The following is a 12349-nucleotide window of genomic DNA, read 5'->3' as shown; positions in this document are numbered from 1 at the left end:
TGCATGACTTCATATGTATAGTATATATTGTATTTCTTGCCTCTCATTGGGTGAGAGGGGAGACAAAGAGACAGAATTTGGATTTTAAAGTAATTTTTTTTTAAAGGGTGGGGAAGTAGAGCCTGGACTCTAATTGGTCTGAGGAACTACTGAATGAGGAAAGTTTGTTGGCAGTTTTCTGCAACTTAGAGTCTTAGAGACTCATGCTCTTATGTAGGGCAACTGTCCTCAGTCATACAATCAATATGTATGAGAGGCAGAATTTTAGCACAGTCGTTGCTGGGTTTTCAATTAGCCATTTAGTCATGACATCACTTCCCAGGCTCACCCCAAGTTATTGCGTCTCAAATGAGACCATCACTTCCAACTCTTCTCCCTGGGAACCTGGATTCTGTCATTAGGTAGTTCAGCTCAGAAAGGTTAGCTTTGGCCTTATATTGGAAAGGCCAGGAATCCATACATATACATGTGTCCTAAGGGTTAAATTAGGAGTTTTGGCAAAATTAGAGAGCAGCTTTTAATAATTTAAGTTTTAATAAGAATATAGTAGAGTTGTAAATTAATATATTGTCCTTTTAAGCCAGAGGAAAGAAAATTTCTAGCAGCTTTTAGCAATTAATAATGTAGTTTAATTATCTAAATAACTTAAATAATTAAAGTAGAGATAGTAAAAGAATATAGTAAAGGAGGGAAATATAGGAAAGGCAGAGAAAGAAAATTTCCTGTGTCTATACTAGTTATCCTATAACAACTATAACTACCTATAATTACTACCTAAAACTACCTATATCTACCTATAACTGCCATTAGAGAAAGTCTAGCTGATCACCCTTCAGCTCACCTCACTAGGCAGAAAAAAAATACACACACACACACACACACACACACACACACACACACACACACACATATATATATATATTTATATTTATATAGCTCCTAACAAACTTCCCCGCAACTACCAGCCCTAATTGTCAGCAACTGAATCCTTTCTCCCCTTTTCCCACCTCACTTCCTGTCTCTATGGGTTCTACTTCCTGTCACTGTGGGCTGGTTAATCCTTACACATGTCTATGGTAAGAGGACCTCCAGTTCCCCTGTTAAATTAAAAAAGGAATAAAAATATTCCTTTTTATACATGCATGTATGTATCATACATACATGACATCCACACACACTTATGTGCACATAATATGTGTATACATATACATACATAAATATTTCTTGACGGGGCAGCTGGGTAGCTCAGTGGATGGAGAGTCAGGCCTAGAGACAGGAGGTCCTGGGTTCAAATCCAGCCTCAGCCACTTCCCAGCTGTGTGACCCTGGGCAAGTCACTTGACCCCCATTGCCCACCCTTACTACTCTTCTACCTATGAGACAATACACAGATGTTAAAGGTTAAAAAAAAAATATTTCTTGTCATATGTGAATCAACAACCACTCAGAATACTTAGCTACTTTCTCCAGAATATGTAATTATTCCTTTCTCAGAACACTGAAGTGAATATATGCTCCAGACAAGTGAAGGCCAACCTTCTCGTATATGTATACAACATGTACACATTGTCCAAATGTAAGCGACCCCAGAATATAGGGTGAACTTATATATACTTTATATGTGACCTACATTTGAATCAGGATGATGGGTAGGTTTTTTTTTTAATTGCCTCAAAAAAATTTTGGCAATGTACCAGTCTGCACTATGGATGTTTTCTCTTCTTCTTTATGATTCTTTTCCCTAGCGTGAGATTCCCCCTCACTTCCCTGCACCCTCAACAAACATCTCTGGTTTGCCTTCGGTCTAGCTTTTCTTTGTTAGAATGGAAGCTCCTTGAGGGCAGGGGCTGACTGGATTGCTTATATTCACATTCCCAATGCTTAGTAAACTCATCTTTGAATGACATGACTCAAGGCCCTTTTCGGATCTTGGTTGGCCTTTTCCTAATTCTATTCAGTTTGTCCTATTTATTAATGTCCTTCATAAGCTGCTGTATATAGAACTGAATATGGTGCTTTAGGTAAGGTGTAAGGAGGGCGGATTGTAGAAAGTCTTTTTCCTGCTTATTTTTCGGAGATAGGTCTTTCTGTTTTCTAACCATATTGCTTATATTTTCTGAATCCTGGGCTGGTGAAGGTAACATTGCAACTATATCACCATCATTGTGTTGTTTGTTGTCATTGTCACCATTGTTGTTGTGGTCTCATGGTCATCATCATCATCAAATTAAAAAGAATATTCCAGAATATGTAGCTAGTCTTGCTTGAATCTGAGGCTAGCTTAGTCATTGGAAGATTTGAAGAGAATAGAAGAGGTGTGGGGTTATGCAGAGACCCATTTAATAGCTAAATAATATTAATATTTTCCCTAAAGATGGAAATGTAGCTAGCAAAACATAAGACTCCTATATAATAGTAGAAAGCAGGAAAACAAATGGAAATGACAGAATTTACTACTATATACTTCTATCTACAGTTCTAGCACTTGGCACTCCTTGTGACAACTAGACTAAGGGAGGGTCAATTTTAATATGTTCAGATAAAGTTCTTATCTTTTAAGTTCTTATCAGTTACATTTTTTATGGTGAAAAATATCCCAGTGGAGATAACAAGCTGTCAAGAATGAAATTCTGAAGAAGCAAAAAGAAGTAGTTCCCCTGAGGAGAAAAAGGAAAAATTATGTAATGAGTATAATATGCATATATAGAAGGCTTATCTTCAACTTAGATTTAAAATGGAGCTCAGTGAATTGATCTGAAAATAGAAATTACTTAGGAAAGAACTCCCTTAATTGAAAAACATGTATTTGTGAGAAAACTGGAAAGGAGTATGGCAGAATTTTGTTTTAGAACAACATCATACACCATATGCCATAATTCACACAAAAGGACATGTGACCTCAATATTAAAGTTCTGATATAAATATCAGTAAATCAGATCATGTACTTTTCATCTTTATAGTTAGGTGATCCATTGCTAAGTAAATAAGGGATAGTGATCATAGAGAAGATAAAGCAAATAAACAAACAAACGAATGAATGAATGAATGAATGAATAAAGTAAATAATTTTTATTATAAGAAACTAAAAAACTTTCCTAATCAATAAACATTTGTTGAGCATTTACTATGTTTCAGGCACTGTACTAAGAATTGGGACTACAAAAAGAGTCAAAAGATACTCCCTATTCTCAGGGAGTTAACAATTTAGTGGACAATGATAGGATAAGAAGAGAAGCAATCTAATGGGGAATAATAAAATATTTCTGATAAGTGTCTGATACCCAGGACATATAGGAAACTAATGAAAATATATAGAGCATTAAAATAGGCAGTGAGGAGACTAAGCTATCACTCTTTGCAGATGATATGATGATCTACTTAAAAAATCCTAGAGAATCAACTAAGAAGCTTGTAGAAATAAGCAACAACTTTAGCAAAGTTGCAAGATACAAAATAAATGCACATAAATCATCAGCATTTCTACATATTTCCAACACATCAGAGCAGCAAGAGGTAGAAAGAGAAACATCATTTAAAATCACCCTAGACAATATGAAATACTTAGGAATTTATCTACCAAAACAAACACAGGAATTATCTGAACACAACTACAAAACACTTTCCAAATAAATAAAACTAGATCTAAACAATTGGAAAAACATTGAGTGCTCATGGGTAGGATGAGCTAACATAATAAAAATGACCATTCTACCCAAATTAATTCACCTATTTAGTGCCATACCTATCAAACTACCAAAAAAGTTTTTTACTGAATTAGAAAAAACTATAACAAAGTTCATTTGGAAGAACAAAAGCTCAAGAATATCAAGGGAAATAATGAAAAAAAAACATGAAGGATCCAGATATTAAACTATACTATAAAGTAGCAGTCATCAAAACAATATGGTACTGGCTAAGAGACAGAAGGGAGGATCAGTAGAATAGACTTGGGTTAAATGACTTCAGCAAGACTGTCCGTGATAAACCCAAAGAGCCCAACTTTTGGGACAAAAATTCACTATTTGACAAAAACTGCTGGGAAAATTGGAAAACAATATGGGAGAGATTAGGTTTAGATCAACATCTCACACCCTACACCAAGATAAATTCAGAATGGGTGAATGACTTGAATATAAAGAAGGAAACTATAAGAAAATTAGGTGAACATAGAATAGTATACCTGTCAGATCTATGGGAAAGGGAAAATTTTAAAACCAAGCAAGAGGTAGAAAAAATTACAAAATGTAAAATAAATAATTTTGATTATATTAAATCAAAAATGTTTTTGTACAAAGAAAAACAATGCAACCAAAATCAGAAGGGAAACAACAAATTGGGAAAAAATCTTTATAACAAAAAACTCGGACAGGGGTCTAATTACTCAAATATACAAGGAGTTAAAGCAATTGTATAAAAAAATCAAGCCATTCCCCAATTGATAAATGGGCAAGAGACATGAATAGGCAATTTTCAGGTAAAGAAATCAAAAGTATCAATAAGCACATGAGAAAGTGTTCCAAATCTCTAATAATTAGAGAAATGCAAATCAAAACAACTCTGAGGTATCACCTCACATCTAGCAGATTGGCTAAAATGATAGCAGGGGAGAGTAATGAATGTTGGAGGGGATGTGGCAAAATTGGGACATTAATGCATTGCTGGTGGAGTTGTGAACTGATCCAACCATTCTGGATGGCAATTTGGAACTATGCCCAAAGAGCTCTAAAAGACTGGCCTGCCCTTTGATCCAGTCATACCATTGCTGGGTTTGTACCTCAAAGAGATCATAGATAAAAAGACTTGTACAAAAATATTTATAGCTATGCTTTTTGTGGTGGTAAAAAACTGGAAAACGAAGGGATGCCCTTCAATTGGGGAATGGCTGAACAAAGTGTGTTATATGCTGGTGATGGAATACTATTGTGCTCAAAGGAATAATAAACTGGAGGAATTCCATGTGAACTGGAAAGACCTCCAGGAATTGATGCAGAGTGAAAGGAGTAGAACCAGGAGAACATTGTACACAGAGGCTGATACACTGTGGTAAAATCTAATGTAATGGACTTCTGTACTGGCAGCAAAGCAATGATCCAGGACAATTCTGAGGGATTTATGGAAAAGATGCTACCCACATTCAGAGGAAGAACTGCAGGAGTGGAAACACAGAAGAAAAACAATTGCTTGAACACATGTGTTGATGCGGACATGTTTGGGGATGTAACACTAAAGGACCACACCAATGCAACTATCAATAATACGTAAATAAGTATTGATTAAGCACACATGTTAAAACCAGTAGAAATGCACGTTGGACATGGGGGGGCAAAGAGGGGTTAAGGGGAAAGTAAAAACAAGAATCATGTAATCGTGGAAAATTTTTCTAAAAAAATAAAATATAAAAAAAATATAGAGAGCAAAAGCTAACGAGTAGTGAAAGGACATGAAAAAATAGTTCACAAAAGGAATAAATGAAAACTATGAACAAGCATACAAAAGAATGCTCCAAATCATTATGAAATAAGAGAAATATATATCAAAACAACCTTATATTTCATTACAAAAAAATTGTAAGGATGACAAAAAATTGAAATAGTCTGTGTTAGAAAGTTGTGGACAAACAGGAACATAGACTATTAGTGGAAAAATTATTTGGTCTGGAGATTTTGGAAAGCAATGTGGAATTACATTAAGAAAAACATTTAAATACCCCAAACCTTTTATTGAGAGGTTCTTGTACTAGTCCTATATAACATAGAAGTCAAGGATAAAAAGAAAGGATCCATTTATACCAAAGTATTTATCTCAGTACTTTTTGGTGGGGGCAGTAAAAGATTTGAAATAAAGAATATTCCCATTGATTGAGAAATAGCTAAATTTGTGGAAATGAATGGAATGGAATATATCTGTGCTTTAAAAAACAATGAATAGTTCAATACTGAAAAGTATGGGAAGATATATTAGCTGATGCCTGGTGAAGTAGGAAGGACCAGGAAAACATATCCATATTCACTACAATAGTGTAAATGGAAATGCAAGAAAATAATTGACATTAAACTTTGTTATATTTTTGGGCTAAATTTGTCCTCTGTAGAAAAATATTTGAAAAAGTACTTATATTTTCCACTTCTTTGTAGAGGTGGAAACTATGGGTATGACATTATACAGAAAATACCTAATTTTTTTTTTTTTGGATTGGTTAATTTAGTTGAATTGTCTGAACAACAGGAGGAAGATAAATTGAAAAATTACACAGCATATGTGAAAGTAAAAAGGTATCAATAAAAATTGATTGAAGATAAATATGTTTATATGAAATATGGCAACAAGAGCAGTTAGGATGTAGTTATAACTATGTCACATAGTCTTTTAAGAATAGCATCACATGCTAAAGATAAAATGGGGAGGAAGATGAAGGACTACAAGGTAATTTGTCTATGGAGTACCATCAAAGAAAGGATTAGAATGGGTAGAGATGTGTTCTAGACAAAGAAAAGTCCTGACTACCATAACTCAAAGTTGTCATTCAAGAACTACCAAGTTGGAGAGTTCTAAAATTCAAGGGAGAGAGAGAGACAGAGAGAGACAGACAGACAGACAAACAGACACAGAGACAGACAGAGAGACAGAGAAGTAGAGAAAAAGAGAGAGACAGAGACAGAGACAGAGACAGAGATAGACAGAGAGACAGAGACAGAGACAGAGATGGAGAGAAAAAGATGGTCTGGAACAGGACCGTCAGACTGTTGGGGAGAAGTATACTATGAACATGATTCTGGAAAAGGAGGAACAGCAAAGGACTAAGTAACAATTTAGGAGAAAAAAAGAACTGGATGGGGGCAGCTGGGTAGCTCAGTGGAGTGAGAGTCAGGCCTAGAGACAGGAGGTCCTAGGTTAAAACCCGGCCTCAGCCACTTCCCAGCTGTGTGACCCTGGGCAAGTCACTTGACCCCCATTGCCCACCCTTACCAATCTTCCACCTATGAGACAATACACCGAAGTACAAGGGTTAAAAAAAAAAAGAACTGGACAAGCAGTATTATAGTATACATTATTAAGATAGTGTAAGTTTGATGGGAACCTTTGACAACCCAAGTTCATTTTCCTTCTTGGAAATATCCAAGACTTTATGGTTGTACCATCAAGCTACCTTTATATCTAGTATCAAAATGGAACTCACTATATTGGGGAATTTTCTCTTTAGCAAACCTGACATTATTTCCCTTCTGACTGAAGGTGAAACCACAGGGAGATACTATGAATCTGGAGGGATGGTCAATCAATTCCGGAGGGATGTGTTCTAATCGACCTGGTGACTGGTAAAGACTACAGAAGATTGATGATGAGGCATGATTTCCAGCTCTTGGCAGCACATAGTAGATGTTGGGTGCAAAATGAATCACATATTTTCAAATGTACATAGCAAAAAAAGAATAAATGTAGCACTTAAAAAATAGAGGAAACTAGGGAAATTCAGAAGGAAACAGACAAGCAGGTTAGAGTGAGTACTACCTTATTACATTTCAAGTATAATTCATAAAAGCAAACTGTGTATGATTCACAGTTCATATACAATCTTTTCTTCCTGTGCTTTATCCATGGAAATGCTCATATTAATTGCTAATTGACAAGTTCACTATAATTTTCATAGAAAAAAACACAGAAAAACATAGGAAGAGCATAGTAATTGCTAATTGACAAGTTCACTATAATTTTTCATAGAAAAAAAAAACACAGAAAAACAAAGGAAGAAACTTAGGTAGGAACTGACCAATAGTTACATCATCAGAACCAAACTGTAGAAACCATACTTAATTATAGGATGGTAAGGTAGTCAGATGTAACAAAACTTTTGGACAGACTTGGCAGGGGCCACAGGCTAAAAGCAGTTTCTTGTCTGGATATTATTCATTAATCATTTTTTGCCTTGTTAAACACAAAGAATTTAATGCACATTTCTAGAATTGTTTTTGTATATTTATTTGATTTTTTGTTGGCATATATTATTGCTTATACTCTTTTTGAAGTCAATCTTTTTTTCTGATTTAGATAAGTTTGAAAAGGTAATCTAAAAAAATACCACCACCTCCTGTATACTCTTTGTGACCATTAAAAATTTAGCGTGTACAAACACAAGTGTTTTCTAACATACTATGAAAACAAAGCTTTATGGCTACAGATATTTGTCTTTCTTTTAAAAGCAAACCAAAACCTGGTTTTCCACTTAAATAGCAATCAGCACCATTTCTATATCATGGTAAAATTTATCTAAAGAAGTCACATTTAGAATAGTTCCACTATGCATCTGCAAAATTAAAATTGCAATTACTGATGAAAACTGAAAAAGAGAGTTGAGCTGTCTTTGACTAAACAGCAGAGATATGTAGAGTTGTGGCTGTACTTACCACAGTAAAATTCATCACTTTCAAAATCCATATCGTCATGGCTAAGTTAACAATTGCAGTAACCAGAAGCAGGAGGACAAAAAAGTATAAGCACCTCTTCCTCCATCCATAAATTCCGACTGGATAAAATTGAGGATTCTCCGTTCGGGGCAGGTGATTCTGCTGTGTTGCCAATATGTACTGTTCTCGTGTCATCTGTAAGGATGTAAATGACATAATCAGAAAATAAAATCCTTAAAAGGATTCTTGTGATAGAGTCAGTGCCCCTATAAACTGGTCCTCTGTACCAGGCTTAGGGTAGGTGTATGCCCTGGAAGTAGCTCCTGATGGACATTGGAATCCATAAAACTTAAAATGCTCACTATAATTATTCATTTAGCATCTGATGTATTCCTCCAAACAATTACTATCACAGTAATTTTAAAAGTTCTAAACTGCTGTTTTATTGCTGTCTTAAATTTCAGAACTTTGGAACTTAAAGAATGTTTGAGCTAGAAGGGACTCAGAGGTTGCCTCCCCTAATCTAGTTTCATATACATGTGTAACAGCTAAGTCAAAGAAAAGAAGCACCCAGTATCATAAACTGTTAGGCATTGATGGGACTGGAATGTAAACTGCTTTTCAGTCATTTCAGTTGTTTCCAACTCTTTGTGACCCCATGTAAAATTTTCTTGGCAGAGATAATGAAATGGTTTGCCATTTCTTTCTCCAGCATATTTTACAGATGTGGAAATTGAGGCAAAGAGGCTTACTCAAAGTCATATTAGCTACTAAGCATCTGAGGTCAGAGTTGAACTCATAAAGATGAGTTTCCCTGATTCCAAGCCTACTGCTCTATACATTGAGCCACCTAGCTGCCCATGGAATCTAGAATTGGCAATTCCCCAATTCAGTACTCTTTCCTCTTTACCATGCTGCTTAGACTGACCACTGAGTCCTTTTCCTAGTCATCCTCTAAAAATTCCATCATGTTAGCTATGACAGAACTAGTGTGCTACATTTCTCCTAGTGGTATCACCATCCCTATTTTCCTGACCTCTTGGGTAGGTGTTGGTCAATACTATGTCCACTGTACAAAGGACTATCTCCTCTCTGTTAGGTGCTAGGCACTATTCTTAGCAGGGGGCAAAAAATGCAAAGAAACTATCTCTTAAATGAAGAATTCATGAGTATATATTCTTATATATCTTGGCATCCAAATATAAAGAATGAAACTAGCTCTCAAGGAATTTACATGCTAATGAGGGGGGACAATAAAGACATACAAAAGTAGTTATAGAATAAATATAAAGGGAATAAATACAAGGTAGGTTTATATAAGGTTCTTTGGGAGGGAGAACTCTGAGAGCTGGGGTTAAACAAAGACTTCACATAGAAGGTGGTACTTGAGAAGTATATCAAATGAAAAGAAGGATTTTCTATGAGGAACAGATATGGAGTGAAAGCCTTCGAGACATGAAGGAAAGATAATTTAATGGGGCAATAAACTGAAATAGGTTCCAATAAAATAGTCTAAGTTTACATAAGAAATCTTGTGACAAAAGGCATATATATATAAATATATATATCATGAATAACAATACTTTTTGTTGCTCTTGCACTGATGAAAAAATAATTAAATAATAATGGTAATATTAATCATAATAGCTAGAATTTATATGGAATTTTAAGATTTTAAAAAAGTTTGTAAATTTAAAATTTTAAATAAAAATTTAAGATTTACAAAGCATTTTATAATATGCCTTCTCAACTAGAATTCATAATGGATTTTTAGTTGCATTTCAATTTTGGTTATCTCATCACAAAATAAAGTAATTTGTGCCTTCAATTGTAACAATAACAAAAGAATATAATTGTCAAACTGAAAGGAAAAATTTCAAAGTGGTATTTTCCAAAGAGTATAGGAAGTAACTCATCTAGATATGAGCAAATAATCAATTAAATTATATAGCACTCAAGATAAGACAAATCAAAAGAACATTTGCTAGGTAAACTCTTTTCAAAATATTCTATTTATGAGCTTGAAAGATGGATTCCCTTAATTGTTTATGAAATATTTTTAAAACTAGCTCCTCATAAACAGTATTACTTTACTTTTCTTCCCTCTTTTACTATCATTTCTGAAAATCTCAACTCATTAATTCTACCTACATGATGACTTCTAAAAATGGAGAGAAGTTATGTGTTCAATAAATGTACCTGGGAAATGATCTTTAAGTTTTACCTAAGTACTCAAACAACATTAGCAAACCCTAAAACACTTAATCATTTTGTGTGTGTGTGTGTGTGTGTGTGTGTGTGTGTGTGTGTGTTTTGGTGTTCCCTGTAAAAGTAGTGAATGATGGAAGGAAAAAGCATTTATTGAAAGATTACAATATGCCCACAAATGTGGTAAGTATTTAAAACTATTAAATCTGATCCTCATAACAACCAAGGAAGCAGAATTCTATTACTATCCCCATTTTACAGAGGAAAGTGAAGCAAACAGGGGTTAAGTAACTTGCCTATGGCCACACAGAGGTGTAAATATCTGAGTTTGGAATTGAATTCAGATCTTCCTGATTTGAAGTACAATACAAAAAAGTGAATTATGTAGAACCATATGGTGTTGCCAAAAATCATAACTAAATAATATATTAGATGGTGCTAATGAGGAGGGGGATGTAACTAGGAACAAGGTGGAGTCTGTGTAGCAATCCTTTCCTCACTCACTGTTAATCCCTAACACTGTGAAACTTTATGGGGGTCCCCTTGGAAATTGGGAGACCCATAGGATGGCCTGCTGCCCCTGGGGGCCTGAAGGAAAGGTTACCCCACAGGGTGTGGTATGTGATGACCCGGTTAAATGTTGCTACTGTAAGGATGGGATTTGTGCAAGGGGGATAGAACCAAGGAACCAGAGAAGGCAGTTGCTGACAGTTGCTGACAGTTGAGAGCAGAGAGGATTCTGGGATTTTCTCCAAGGAAGAGGAGAGGGAGAGGAGGACTGGAAAGTGGGGGAAAGGGGGAGAGGAAGTGGAGGACTGGAAAGGGGGAGGAGGAGGACAACCCAGCTCAAATCCAGTCCTGAGGGCTTCCTGAGGATCTTTCTTTTGGAAATTGAAAACCTGATTTCTTGATCAAAGCCATTCCTTTGCATCTCACTCATCAAGACTTCAACCATCAAGACAGCTAAGTTTTTGGACTCCATTTTGGGAGCAATCTCTTAGTCTCCTTCACCCATTACCAAACCTTGCTGAGAGACCCTTTTCAGTCAAAACTTACAATTATAGAAAAGGATAGAAACAGAAAAATAGAAATAGAAATAGAAGGAGAAGGGGGAGGGAGAAGCTTAGGAGTGGGCACCACTAGGGTTCCCTCCTAAGTGACAGACCCCATAGAAATAGAGAAGAGGGCACCCCAAAATCCCTCTGCCCTCCACCCCTTTCCCCAATCCCTGATTTGTGAAAAATAAAGAAACATTCAAGAGTCAGATAGTATTCCAGAGTGCCTGAGAGACAACGAGGGAGAGGGGATCCATGGCTGGTCTGGCTGCCTCAATCTTGAAACCATACCACCCGTTGTGAAACTGACTGACCTTGGGGGAGGTTTGAGTTAACCCTGTCCTTATTCAGGATCGGATTGGGGTACCACATACCTCCTCTTATAGGACTACTGTGGGGTGGCACACTCATCCAGGTCACACTGTTTTGGGGTGACACCCCCTTAAAGTCTCCCAGTGTATATTCAGCCCCAGAGGAGTGCTGGGAGAGAGACTCACCACATAAACTTTCTCTATCTCCCTTCTATCAAACATTGGTTACTGGCTCTTTTAATTGTTACACTATGACCTGGGGTTCACAGAAGCCTCCCCCTTTCACCACAGGTGGTCAGGCTTAAAGATGGAACTCAGCCTGATTTTGTTCCAGCACTTCCTCCTCTAACTATCTCCCAAATAAACTTGAAC

At 36.0% G+C, this 12349-nt stretch overlaps 1 protein-coding gene across 1 annotated transcript in view; it reads right to left on the bottom strand.

Moving 5' to 3' along the window:
• SGCZ (sarcoglycan zeta) overlaps positions 1-8598 on the bottom strand; it is a 126962-nt gene extending 118364 nt beyond the window's left edge. Inside the window, exon 1 of the mRNA XM_044680993.1 lies at positions 8404-8598. Coding sequence (XP_044536928.1) covers positions 8404-8598 — 195 coding nt within the window. The remainder of the gene's footprint in view (positions 1-8403) is intronic.
• Between the last annotated feature and the right edge of the window lie 3751 nt (positions 8599-12349).

Source organism: Gracilinanus agilis, chromosome 6, assembly GCF_016433145.1.
Source record: "Gracilinanus agilis isolate LMUSP501 chromosome 6, AgileGrace, whole genome shotgun sequence".
In the NCBI taxonomy this organism is placed as follows: domain Eukaryota; kingdom Metazoa; phylum Chordata; class Mammalia; order Didelphimorphia; family Didelphidae; genus Gracilinanus; species Gracilinanus agilis.
This window is presented reverse-complemented; position numbering and strand designations above follow the sequence as displayed.